This window comes from Mixophyes fleayi, chromosome 1, assembly GCF_038048845.1.
Source record: "Mixophyes fleayi isolate aMixFle1 chromosome 1, aMixFle1.hap1, whole genome shotgun sequence".
Classification (NCBI taxonomy): domain Eukaryota; kingdom Metazoa; phylum Chordata; class Amphibia; order Anura; family Limnodynastidae; genus Mixophyes; species Mixophyes fleayi.
Window position 1 is genome coordinate 284,767,722 of NC_134402.1, and position 14,938 is coordinate 284,782,659.

The following is a 14,938-nucleotide window of genomic DNA, read 5'->3' on the forward strand; positions in this document are numbered from 1 at the left end:
TACAAGTTAAGCAAGCCCAGTGGTTCACATTGTAATGGGTATTTTGTAATTTTTCTGGAATCTTGAAGTTTTTGAGACACAGCAAAACACTGATCACATAAATGGAGAAAAATCCAAAGTGGATATATTCACTGCGCACATGCGTCTTTTTAAAAGTTGAGTAGAGAGAAAACATGGGTGCATTAAAAAGTGTGCAAGATATATAGAAATATTGATACTGCAGTGTCACAAAGATATCTGTATGCCGATGACTGTAAGCAAATGGACATTTCTATCCATGGATACAATACCTGGAAGTTTGCCTGCCAGTTCCAGGAGAAAGAGGAGACAGAAGGATATAAATCATGCCACCAACGAAGTCTCCAGAAATTTGCAGCTAAGCGCAGAGGTAGAACCCTTCGACATTACTAAAGCCAAAATCAAAACAGAACGGTTTTTGGGCATCATCCTCTGTGCAATATTATGCCAATTGGTCACAGACATGTAAATGTTACAAAAGCAGGGTCTTTAACTGCCATCTGTCTGCTCTCCAGGTCTGGATTAGAGTTGGGATGCCACAAATAAAATCCCCAATATGGAAGATTTGCAGACAAAAAAAAACAAGTCAATACCACAAAAATAATTCCCTCTGTACATAATTTTTTATTATTTACATAATACAATATAGCATAAATGCTGAATAGCATGATTATGTGCAATACATAAATATGAACTATCTGTACACATTTGCATATCTAGTAACTCAGAACAGAAATACAAAGGTTTAAAAGCAAAAATTCTGATGCTTGGAAAGAATATAATGAACTGGGGACAAACACAATAGTTTTTTTTGTTTTTTGTTTTATAAGTGAGGCTGAGTGAACATACATAACTATTTACAGTTGAGAACGGGCAATACCACAACACTACTCTAAAAATTGTACTTTTGTCTAAAAAGAAAAATGAGGAAGAGGAAAAAAAAAAAAACCAAAAAAAAACCAAACACATTTTCATACAAACCTTCCATTATAACACAGAAGTGATATTACCAGACAAGCATCAGTGAAGTTTACTGTCTTTTCTAGAGTAGTTTTTTGTACAAAGCTGTAGATAATGCAGCCCATGCAATAAAACCAAAGACAATTACAGTCCTACACCCAGGTACAATTGAAAAACTAGAAAGGTGAGCAGCCCCCATTGCGGTTCCTGGTAGCACTTATGGAAGAACAAAAAACATTTACACACGCACACAACCTGTTAAGAAAATGGATCTACAGCAGCTAAGTAAGGTATGGTTTTCAAGCAAAACTGTGCAATTGAATCACATTGTAAAACCTCCATTAATGGGTAAAAGCCATTTCCTAGATTACCTTACCAAATAAAAGGGGGATGGGGGAAGAAATGCGTATAAATTGATTTACTGAGAACGCTGAGGATGAAGCCCTTGTCCCAAGGATTACAGCTATGGCTCCATCAGGATATGGATTGGGATTATGTGCAAGAGGACATGCAAACCACCCTGGCGCTATTTCCTGGCTGCCTCTAACTGTAAGTACAAAATACTACAGAGACAAAAAGGCACAGTGGGGTTCACAAGGAAACGAATAATGCATCAAAATCTTGCAGGAGCACAGCTGTATTAGTTCATTAGAACGTGCAATTCAGTTTCAAGAGCTTTAAAATATAATATAGGATGTGATCTTCCAACCAACATTTGAAGCTCCCTGAAGTCAAAATGGGATCTTAGAAGAAATTGAGCAGCTGATCTAATACAACAAACTTTCACAGAAATAATAAGCTGAATCACTGCTGAATGTTGGAACCACTGCAACCAAACAACCAGCAAAACAATCTGGGTGCCATGTATTCAACTAAAACATTGCAATTCAAATACCAGAGTAATGCTCACTATTTTGAAGTGTTAAAACAAGGCAACATATTTGTAAATAGAAGGACAAAACATGAAAGATATCTGAAAAAGCCATGTATACCATGCAAAATAACCTGCAAGAGTGTTTTCAATGCTTTTGATGCAAGAAGAGTGACAAATCAGATACTGGTCATTCATCAACTGACAGTTCGGTATAGTGAGGAAAAAAAAGACAACAAAAATACAGTTTGTTATGGTGCATATAGGAGACTTTCTGGCAAACCAGGTTCATTTATCAGGCATGTTACTTAGTCATTTGTGGTCAATTTCTGTACTACAAGCACAATATCTGTTGCAGGCATGCAGATTTTTAAGCCTACATTTTGGCACATTCACTTGGTAACATTTCCCCAGTCAGATATGCATTCAATTAACAAAAAAGGTGTAGGCCAGCGCTGATCAGTCCATGGTCCGAGAACTCAGGAACACAAAAATGGTAAAGGGCTGTATCAACTATTCATCCGATTTAGTCTGAAACACACTCAAACAACCTAAAATTGAAATAAAAAACAAAAAACAAACAAAACTCTGGATAACATCAGAAAGAAATGAACATGCATCTGCTATTTAATGTTTCCCTAGGATATATTAAAATCAGAACCAAAAAAATAAAATAAAAATAAAATTCAGTCTTCACAAATTGCGGTTTATATTCTTTGAATTTTTTCTGCCACAACAACAGGGTTTTCTTTCCTTATTTTTGCTGCAGCCTCTGCTTTGTAATCATAAGGGCAGTTGTGCTTGTCAGAGTAACGATGAAGTCCACAAAACAGATTCCCACAACGGCAGTCAAAGCCTGCGGAAGAGAGTGTACATGCAATTAGAAATAAAGTTTTTGTTTTTTTTTACCAAAACCACATAAACAGCCTTTTCAATAAAAGAAAAACAAAAACACAGACTTAACAGTCAGAACCAGGCAAACATATTTAACCTGTAGGCACTATAATTCAGATAATTATAGTCCCTACATGATATAATTCAGACGCGTTTCAAGATGCTGTGCAGCATTATTCATTCTGGACTATTGCAGGGAAGTAACCGGTATCATGTATTCTACAGTACTAAACCTTACAACATTGACAGTATCAAACGTAAGGCACTAATTAAAATCCAATCCTCACACATAAAAGGGATTTCCTTTATTTTTCCGATAGCCATTTCCCATAATCAACAGCACTGTTCCATTTGAGTGTGGCAGGTGCATACAATTTCTTTGGCCCTAGCTAACAATAAATGAATACAACACTTGTGAACACTTTTTCCTTGTTTTGAGTAGAAGACTTACAAATAATTAGTATAAAGTTCCTACAAATGCCAGTTTCTAATTCAAAAAGTTACATGTACAGAACAATTACCTGTAAGACCAATCTTCTTCCGACACATGAAACACCTGTTTTTCTTTGGTTTTGGGAGCTCTGGTGCCTTTTCCTCATTCTGGGATGTGCTGGGCTGAGATACTGATGGACTTGGCTGAGTCACAACTGAAAATTAAGAGTAAAAAACAATAATGCAGATATGATGTTAACCAGGAATAAATACCCCAAGTAATGGGAAAAACAAAACACCACCACTCAACCAAAACAGACATTGGTGTTTGCTAGAAAATTTTCTACAACCTGAAGTTATTGTCATAAGGGAAGGTATATGAAGCTTACTGTCAAAATCCCCCTTGATTTGAAAGGAAGGAATTTATATATTATTAATTATTGGAATTCAAAATTTTATTGAATCTATTCAAAATTTCTTTGAAGGCTTCAACTTCAAAACTTCAGGTTTTGGAGAAATGATGTTGCTTCATTTTTGATACGACAGCATCAATATTGGGGCATTTTGATGTCAGCAATTTGAATACAGTCTTCAGCGTCCAATCGATTTCTCGGCTTTCTTTTTATGTTCGTTAAAGTGGAAAATCCTTGTTCGCAAAGGTAGGTTGTTGCAAAAGGCAGCAACTTTTTGACTGTCTCCTCATGTGCAATGTGCCTTTGCAGCTGTTGACATCCAAAAATATGACAGATCTGCTTTGTTTTCAAATGCAATACGTGCTTCATTATAGCATTGAAGCTCAAGAAGTGCCTCTGCCAACCCTTGAGACTCTTCTGGCACAACAGCAATTTCACATTTGAAGGGGTCTACAATCCAACATGTGAATCGGCAACATTACTCCCAGGAATTTCATTTTTAACCCATTTGGGGTAATGTACATTACCACTGGCCTAAGGCCTAAGTGCTCAACTGGCACTGTGTCCTGGGAGTGTGTGACCCCCTTGTTTGCACTATTGTGTGTCTCACAGTAAAGTAGTCAGAACTCAAGGGCATTGCTTTAAATAGCATATCAAGAGCTCCTGCATCCTGTTCCTCCTGCAATGGGATATTATATATGGAAGGAATCTCAAATGCTAGAGTAGTCTAAAGTAGACAAGTTTTAAATTGTACTGAAAAGCATGAATTCTATTTTAATATTTCAGTAAAAGTGTTTTACCTTTGCTCATTCGTTTACAGCTGTAACATTATAAACTTTTTTCCTTTATGATTTAGTAGTCACATTGTTTATTTGTTATGGACCACCCAGTAGTTAAACTACCAACAAGACTGATGTAAAAACATGGTTTCAAATATTTTGCTGTGGTTACACACTTTGAAATATCTTTCACAGGAAAGTTGAAAAAGGTTTATTATAAAAATATAAAGTATAGTACCCTTTAAAACGTATTAGTATTTAAAGACAAAATAGTATAAAGACTAAAGACTGTGTTAGATATTACATTTACCCATTGCGGATACAACATACCTGGCTCTGAGGTTTCGGTTTTTGGAGAGGTTGCATTGTCTTCTCTCGAAATGCTCATTTCTGTCATTTGTTGAGTTACAGGTAAGGCAGTCACATTTCTAAATACAAGAAGAGGCCATAGTATCATTCATTCCTTTGTGTAAAATAAATACACACATATACGGTACACACACACAAAAACTATACTGACTTTACAAAGTGGTAACAATTTGATGCAAGAACACATTACTCTACATAAACTGACCCATAAGTCTACCTAGAAGACAGCAGAAAAGGGGCATTTAATGTATATGGCTAGACAGACTACCCATAATCAGAGTATATCTAAAATGTACTGTGATATATGTAGCTAGCTGAAAGTTTATGTTAGAATGCTTGAAAATGTAACAGCATTTCCTAATTTAACAGATAAAAAAAAAAAAAAAAAAAAAGAATAGAATATCTAAGAAAGTGAAATACTGCCAGACAAAATACCCCATGGGAGGAGTAGAAAAAAAAAAAATGCACACTAACTTAACTATAGGAAGCTTGAATGAAGGGCTTTTAAGGCTTACACATGATCATGTTCTATGTGTTGTGCAGTTAGTGGTGTTTAAGGTGTTTGGAGCGGGTTTATTATAAAGATCACCAACGTCTATTGCAAATGCACCATCTGAACTCTTACATGCACCACGCCCCTGAAATGCATACTACACTACATTTGATGTGACCAGAATTTCTTACAGCACAAACAAGCACACAATACACATCAAGTCGCTCTATACAATGGTGTTCAGCTGGTGCCAATTTGGTGAATGTAGCCAAAACATGATTGTTTGAGCCTCTATTCACCAGTAAACTCAGGTTTTCGCACTGGTGGAGAATGTAATTGCAGTCTTCATTTACCTTAATTTGTCAGTTTGGCTGCCAACATCACTTTCACAGTTGTTTAGTGCAGATTCTACTCTCTGTAGGGTTGCAGATTCTGCCGTAGGACTACTTGAACCACTGGCTGCTCCTAAATAAAAAAGCAAAAAAAAAAAAACTCACACTCTTCACCTCAATGCTAGTAAAGAACACCCACTAGCAGTTTTCGCACACAGGTCTTCCTTAACATATATGTATAGAAGGTCTATAGTTTGTACACTGGTCTATTCAATGCATTGCAATTTCTTGTTTTTTGCATTTAGTGCATTCAAATGAATATCGCCCTGTCCAGAACACTAGTCCCATTTACAGTAAACACAAAACCATGTGTCTTTCAAAAAACAAAAGACAAAGTCATTAGCTTATGTATGCACAATCATTAAACGCCATAAACAATAGTGTCAACCTGGTGACATCATTAACAATGTAGACAAGAGACCATCAGGGCAGGGTTATAAACATGAGATATATTCAAATTACCACCATCTAAAATGAACAGAAGCAATACATTAATTTTGTGAGGTATACTATTTCACTTTGTGTCACAATTTGGGGTAGATTTGTATTTCTATTGTGTACATATACAACAACACATGTTCTGCTGCATATTTCAAATTAAGAAATCCTAGGCTGTCCTTTGTATATATTTATGCAACAAGAAATTAATGAAAGAATGTGTGTATGATGACCATACCACAATGGAGAAATGCTGTGCTTACTAAATAAAATTCTCCCCCACACATGCATTATTGGGGCAGGGGAGGGAACCCACACAAACCATATCCCACATACATCACAGTAAAATGTGTGCAGTTTACATATTTTTCTATTAAATTGGTGTTGAGATTATTAATACTTTAACTGTTTTTCATATCCAGCAGTGGCTAGCATTATATAAAATAAGTTGGGCCTGCATTCAGACAAGGATACCCTTGATGACATTTTACATATGGAGAGCTTTGCAATTGTACATTAGCAGCATAGTGTTCAGTTTGATAGTGTGTGGAATCTTAGTTTGTCATTTTCCTTGCATCCCACTTCAATGAAAGAAGCTGCAGTTTGAAGAAAAAAGTAAAATAAAAATAAAAGGGATTACAACAGTGAGGAAAAGAAGCCTTTTTTGACTATTGACACTACAGACATTTGTAAAACATATGCAAAATTTCACTACACTTGATATGTTTTACCGGCTCCATTGTCAAAGGTTATATGGGAGTGTGTATAAATGCAAGCTTTAGGACAAGACATTATACAGGCCTACTGAAACTCAAAAACTGGAGTGGAAAATAAAATATATACACAGGCATGGGATCCATTTTCCGTGATGAAAGACATTTTGCTTACAATTATATGTCATACCAATCTAAAACACAATCATATACCAAATGCAGGAAACAAGTGCTCAGTCATCATGTAGGACATTAGTAAAAAGCTGTAATCATTTCTGATTTTCAGAAACTTTGAGACACTACATCCCAATCCTACATAAAGCCCATTAAGCACCCATGAACAAACATTAAGTAATCAAAACACAAATGCAAGTGAACTTTTCATGTCATATGGAACAATTATAATTAAACAGGCTGGTTTATGCTTGTGAATTGGAACTGAACTGGCACCTCCTCCATTTGTTACAGATAGGAGAGAGACTGATTCCATTAACAAACAGAACAATATTTTTAGAATGTTAAAATGGGAAGAAGCGTCTTTATCCAATAGCATTCTGTCTACTTATGATTTAGCAGACTGCATTTTTATAATTATCCCTCACTGTCATGGAAGACATACCCATAACTTTACAATTAAAAGTTTATAAACAAAGTATATCTTTTCTACAAGATCTCTCTAGGGAGTCTAAGGGGTCTAAAGTATTCTGGTTCCTTTACAAACAAAGTACTGATCTGCAGCCATCAGCTTTTCCGCGTAAGATTAATGTGGAATTAGTCGACACTGTATTCAGACACTACACTGTCTGGAGACTGAATGTCACAAAACAGTTCTCAAATGTTGCTTTAAGACCAGTTTCTCCAAAGTAACACTACAACATTAAGATTAGAAGATTTTACATGAGCTATAGTTGAAAAGCAATGTGCACATTTTATATCCCCCCCCCCCATCCATCCATTCTCGTTTTGGACAGGGAAATGGAGAAATACACTAGCCCTGATTACTGAGCTTTATGGAGAAAACAAAGAAAGTTAAAGATTATGCCTGAATGCATATAATACCACCCTCACCAAAAGAACACAAACAGGCAATGGAGGTAAGAATGACATGTATGTATTTTAACCTGGCCGGCTGTTTTCAATTACACGTACATGCCAACATAACACCACAGCACTGGGGTGCCAGGTTTTGAAGTCTTGCAAACTTAAGCTGGTAGAAAGATCAGCCTTGTCTCCCCCATATTGGACAGGAGAGGTCTTCTACGAATACAATAAATGTAATGAAGTACAGCTAGGCTCTGCTACCATTACATGAGCAAATGCCCAGAGTATACTTCCATAGGTCTAGTAAGCAAGGTAGGAGGCATATGCCAAGACCATACTCCTGATGAGCTGGCATTTGACAGAAAAGCTCATTTTATGGGTCTGCAGAAGGTGGGCCCACAACAGCTAAATACAATGTACAGAACAGAGAAATGGGGTAGGCCACCAGATATCAGGCCTAAACACTGACCACTACCAAGAAGGTGTGACCATAGTCACTATCTTACTTAGAATAATAAATCATCTCTTCTATACAAATATCCTAATGCAAACATAAAAATCAGCTAAACCTATATGATGTTTAAGAGACACTAAAACTGTAGCGAATGAATTTATTGGAATAAAAGTGTTCCTAACTTTACCTGATATAAATATGAACTGGCACAGTTGCATTCTGACTGACAAGAGAGTGACTCAGTTTGAGGTAATGTCCTCACCAGGTAGAGCATGTTAAACCTGGTATACCGATATATATATATATATATAAGGAGGAACGCACTTTCTCCAGCTATGCATTATGCCAAGATGAACATTCATTTTTTTCAAAAACTAATTGGATTCACAAAGAAACATGAATGTGACAGACTGCAATTTTATATATGGTTGAAATATATTGCCACAGTAGTTTGACAATTTAAAATGTGTGAAGGGGTGGTCCAACTTAAAAACACATACAACTTACCCATTGGGCTCATCCTGCCACTGTTCTGCCTTTGAAGATGTTCTTTATAGCACACTGAGCACATTCCATTTGTCCTAGGGTTTCCATAAAAGCCACATCCTGTGTTGCACAGCATAGGTCCTGGAGTCTGGTTTGTCTCCTGAGCCATTTTTCTATGCTGTAAATAGAACCAGAAAAGATTCAGCATTAGTAAATGGAATGCGGCCAAAATCGATTGCAGGAACCAAATACATACACACGTCACTTGACTACTCTTGACTGATGCAAGGCCATTTTAGTCATCTTAGTAGTTATTTAAACTAGGAAGATAATTAAAACATTTAATAATGGAATGAAAAAAAATACCTCAAAAACCTGTTCTTAAACTACAACTCCCATATTTCCCAGCAGATCAGGGACTACTTTGTGGCATGGCCGCATAATAAGTGTCACTCTACGTACTCAGCTTTGGCTTTTCTTGAGTGTCTTACCACATGTGTATAACAGGTGCATATTTGGCTTGTTGACCTACAAATATTCTTAAAACTGGGTACTAGCTACGTTCACAAATGCTTGTGTAAACATTTGCCATGTCTTGTCAGAGAGGAGGGAATTTGTGTTATGTTTTGGGGTGGTACGAATCACACTTTCTATCGACACTAAATTTCCTATTTCTGAAGAACAGAAGTCCTATTTTAAAACTACTGAAACATCAGGTCGCCATTTGTAGGAGAGTACAGACAATTTCATGCACTCAGCTATCAAAATTGTACACAATCTCATGGCAAACTCAGTTTTCACAACAATTTTATTAAGTGCATAAAGTTTAAGATAAAATTAAAATTATTTTGCTCAGCCTCAACGCATTTGGTCACGTGTATAGATGACCAAATTTGATGCGAGGTTCTTACAGCTGCTCAGGCAGAGTAATTGAACAACTTCTGGCATAACCAGGGTCCGTTAGCACAGTTGGTTGATGGATGACACAGGACGAAGGCAACCGACAAAGTTTACCAACATGCTTAACATAAAAATGTTTTTGATTGAATTGCAAGGGATATTTGGGTCACAGACACTGCAATATTGCTACATGAGAAACATAACTCCATTTTATCTGTTATACGACCTCAGTCACCTAAGAAGTTACTTAAAATGAATTGGTTTGGTAAGTTACTCACTTCAAGCAGAATATTAAGAAAGGTGTACAATGAATATAAAAGAAAATTGTGAATCTTATGGAAGGGAGTAACCAATGTATTTAATTTAAAACTATTGCAAAATAAGTCTAAATTGTTTCAAAAACTTCAACATATGAGGCACGAAGGTAAAGTCTATGTTTCACTTTAAAACAAGTGCAAATATGTATTTATCTCCACAACCATCTACTAAAGTATAAGGCAGACTAGTTGATTTATGCCTGTTGCAATACAGGAAAATACCAGTGTTTACATTGCATTTCTGTTAAGATAATAGAAGGCCAAAAAATAAAAATCAGGGTTCTTTGCTGCCTCAGCGATATAAATAGAAGCCATTATGAAGCAAAGTGACTCATAACACACTGGACTGATATACATACACCCCAAAACAAAAAACATAGCAAGCTCATTACTGAAATGATATATTTGCATCTAATGTACAGGTATCTTAAGCTTCAATTAACTGAAAAAAAAATAAAAAAAAATCCACAACTAATATACAAGATCTTATCTCCACCCAGCATATTTTATGTCAAAAGCCACATTGTTGAGGTGGGGTTCAGGGAAGAAAAAAAAAACCAAACCCAGTGAGTTATTGTGCCAGGTATTTAAAAACAGCCATACAGTGGCCTGAGAACATGCCAGTATTTATAGGCTAAATACACCAACATGGTCACCCTTGCATTCTGCATGGTCAGTACCACCCTCTTAGTGGAAAACAGCTTGCAATAACATGACTCTCCCTTCTTGTTTTAATATTTCTCAGAAGCTTAGGTCACGGGGGTGGGTACATTAGCTTCCGCCTGTCACAAGACTGTAATGTGACAGGCTGGCTGATCTGCAGGCTCAGACACACACAACCTAGTCAACAGAGGCCTCTGAAATCAGCTGCTATTTATAACTTAGATGCTGCTAACTCCTACACAGCAAGGATAAGTAACTACGATCACTGTACCACAGATTGCCAACAGAGGTCACAATTTTAATGGTGGGCTATCAGAACAAACAGATGATTAATCAAGTAGGCATTATATTGCCTCCCTCTCCGAACTAGAAGGCACACATGTAATTCAATGTATGCTTCTGGCATTGTACAAAGGTCAAGGATTCAAGCCACCATAACTCCTTAAATTGATCTGGATTAATCCAAACGTTTGAGGACTCACTCAATATATATGTTTGCATTTGTTTTAGAAACTACGTATCGTCTTTAAATGGGAATATAAAAAAAAGTTTGCCTGTAGGTACTGATTTGTTGCATAATAAACACTTGTACAAGTCATAAACAAAAAGTACCTTTGTTTTGCTGGTGACTGACGTCACCAAACTTTGGGACAACCTCCTTGACCTTAAACAGACATCCCAAGAACTTGTAGAACAAGTTACGCAAAATAAGGACAGTAAATAGTGATGTGCCAACTCTCTGGGAAACTGGATTAGTTTAGTATGATAAAATAAACTTATCAAAGGTGTTTTCTTCACGAGTCAGTTAAATTACACAAGTTGCCTGGATATGAGGCAGCAAGGTTACACAAGTAGCCTTAGGACAGATTCACAAAGATACATATAGTTTAGGTGTGTTGTATTTAGCATTGAACATAAAGATATTGTTGTATAAGTAGGTCATAATGATAGATATCAGTTGTTGATAGGCCAACAAAGCAGCCGATTTTCACAACAGATCAAAAGGAAAAGTGCCATTCTACAACGGATTGTTAAAACGAGATGAAGCATTAACTCTCACAATAACTAAATAAGCTATTGCAGTTTACTAGCAGCCATTTTATAAATGGTCACGATGCCTATTAGCAACCAACCTGGAGTAGTACAAAATAAGCAGAAAACACTAAGACAATACAGATCACCTCCCAGGCCAGGGAAACACTTTATGAAAGTGGGGCAAGGACTGGAGGCTGCAGTTTAGAGGGGGGTAGGACACACGTCCTGAAGTAGCAGGATTTGGACACAAAGAGGAGGAGGAGGGGCCTGAAACTGGAGACAAAGAAGGCAGAACCATCTCCACCATGGAGACAGGAAGCCCAGGGCAGAAAAATAACACGGGGACGGGGAGTTGGAAGAGCTTAAGATGTCGTTATCCCCTCCCCTCTTATCCCTCCTCCTCCTCCTCACAGCCCCTCTCAGTTGTCTTCCTCCCCCAGGCACCAGAGGCCTGTGCGAGAACAGAGGCCTGTGCAAAAGCACTGAGTCATTGTAAGACACTTCCACAGCCCATTGTACAGGGCACAAGAGGGCACGGCAGGACACACAGCTCTACGGTACAGGGGGAGAGGACATGAGCCAGGGCAGCCTTGGAGGAGCACTGCCCTCCTCCCCCCCATAAGTTACTGTGCGGGGTTATTTACCCAGAGTGAGGAACTATTTAGAACCCCCTTCTCTCCTCCCCCCTCGGCCAGGCTGTGTCGCCATATAAGGCGCTCCCCGTGCTGCCAGCACACACAGACACGGCACATAATTTCCCCCCCCCCCCCCCCACTGATAAGAGAAGTGCCCCCCTACCCCCAGACTCGCTTACATTTTCGGACTGAAGCCACAGGCGGGCAGCGGAGTGTCTCTCACAGGGGTCCTCTCCTTTGTTGGCGGAGAGTAATAATAATAACACCGAGTGTGACGTTAAATCCTTGTAGCGTCGCTGTATAATCCCGTCCTCTTCCGCTGGATCCGCCACGGAAACCACCCGTGTCCCCGCAGCTCCAGTAGTACGTGCGCGATCACTTCGCCCCCGAGTGTCTCTCTCCTGTGTATGACTGTGTGAGAGCGTTGTGTCTATACACCGCCGGGGGGGCGGGGCCAACTTTGCTGCCGACGGAGGCGAAACTCCCTCCCACTCATCCAGCAGCCAGGCTCTACGTATCACCTGGCGCGTCTCAGCCAATCAGGAGCCAGCTGACTGTTGTACCCGGGGGCGCAGGGCCTCCACGGCACGTTTTTGTCTCTTACAACATGGTATCGTCACGGTTTAGTCATGGTGGACAGCTGTCTCTCCTGCTTGACTATCAGGGCGGCTGTTTTACACTCTCATTCTGTCTGGTTTCAGTATGGTAATAGCTTCCTGTACAGCCCTCCCGTTAACTCTACTGTTGGACATGAAAAATGCAATGTCATGTGTTATCCCTAGTGGAGACTTCAGTGTTTTGTTTGTGTTTTAGAATCATTTATGTGGATTATTGATCTAAGATCTGTATGTCTGAAACAAATGCTGATGTCGATACTAGGTAATTGTTTCCATAAAATAATCCAGGGATACAATGTGGTTTACAAAAACTCGTTATAGTATAATTTAAAGCAAAACTAAAAATGTCTTGAGTAGGTTGAGTACATTGCCGTTTCCAAAGGATGTTTAGTAAGTATTTTTTTTTAAGAAATAACCCCCCCATGCTGTCTTCATTTGTTAAGCTGGGTACACACTACAGAAATTTCAACCAACTTTTTATGCCGAGCGATTTTACATGCGATCGATGGTCTGATCGCTCGGTCCATGGACTGCATACACACTAGCCTTGTTTAGGACGATAAAGGGAAGAGCGGACGTCCCTTTAGCGACTTTTTACAGCCATGTTGTCGTGAGCAATGACTGTAATTTCGTACTCACTGTTGTGGATTGGTCGGAAGTTTATACACACTACACAGCGGAAACGAGATTGGAACGAAAATATTAAACGGTACGACCAACCAAATGAGGCGACAATCGTCCATTTGGGCAGACTTTCGACCATCGAGTCACTGCACACACTGACCCGACTTTTGAACGAGCGGTCGTATGTCGGCTGATTATTGGATGAAAACTGTGTAGTGTGTACCCAGCTTTAGTCACCGACCACCTGATAAGGACTGGTGACCGTATAGTAGGGCACACATGGATATTGATGTATGTGTTTCTGCAAGAACAGTTTGATAGCTGAATGATTTGACTATAGCAAATATGCAATAATCATATTTGTACAAATATCTAGTTGTTAGCGGATTGCTTATTTAGTAAAGAGCAATCTCCATAGACAGCTGTGGACTCCATAGCAGCTGAGACCCCTGCACCAATAGTAGTTACACCCTTGCACCTCAATATGATCATACACAGTAAAAGTCATTTAAGAATTGGAAAAGTGCAAAATCACAGCAGAAATGCACTTTTGTGATCTTATACGCCTTCTTTTTCTTACATGTACCTAATTTTGCCAGGAATGCACTTGAATCTGCTGGCCAACATTGTGTTTCCAGTGGTACAAATGTTTGCAGTGACTAACGGTAAGAGTTGGGTGGAACAAGGGCATTTCTTGCACCAACCTGTGCACTGAAGTGCTAAAATGAGATTTTAATTTGTGAGACAGGATTATTTTAATGCAATAAATGGGTGTAGAGGACACATTTAGGAACGCTTAGTTTTTCACTTCCTGTCAAAGACCTTGAATTGTCTGCCGCCTGTGAGGTCCCAGAGTTGTAATGGGACCCACTTTGCCCCATCGATTTACACTTCTGTTGGAAAAAACATTTCTAGGTACACTTTGAGCAATGTAATAAAAATATTTGAAAACACAAAAGAGACATGTAATAAAGAGTCCTCTAATTCTCATTAATTTGGGCTTAAATGATGTTCAGTCAAGCAGTATTTTAGGAGAAACAGTGAAATTAATAAATGATGTGGTCCTAAAGTAGTGGTTGGTTGGACTATTTACAGTTGCATTTTCCTGAGATTCCTTCAACCTACAAAAATAGGAACAGTTCGCTTTTAGAGGGATGTTTCCAAAGACCGATAAGTGAGTGTATACCCTGGAATGCAGTAGACAGGCAAGTAGGTACACTTGCGCATATAAAGAAGCATTACAGGTTGACAGATTTTGTGGTTTGTAGATGACTCCTAGTGATCTGATTGTTAACTGATTATGAACAACTAGGATTTTCTCAACTGGCCAGTCAATGACAATATGTATAGTAGGTGTCCAGAAATAGTATTACATTATCCAGAAGTGGTAACAT

General features: G+C 38.4%; 1 protein-coding gene across 1 annotated transcript; it reads right to left on the reverse strand.

Annotated features, from left to right (window-relative positions):
• Positions 1–619: 619 nt before the first annotated feature.
• Positions 620–12,709, reverse strand: ZFAND5 (zinc finger AN1-type containing 5). The gene is made up of 6 exons (XM_075210982.1): positions 12,483–12,709; positions 8,775–8,931; positions 5,583–5,694; positions 4,698–4,795; positions 3,265–3,390; positions 620–2,705 (listed from the first exon to the last, which is right to left on the reverse strand). The coding sequence occupies exons 2-6, from the start codon at positions 8,920–8,922 to the stop codon at positions 2,557–2,559; spliced, it is 633 nt and encodes a 210-aa protein (XP_075067083.1). The 5' UTR covers positions 8,923–8,931; positions 12,483–12,709; the 3' UTR covers positions 620–2,556.
• Positions 12,710–14,938: the final 2,229 nt, after the last annotated feature.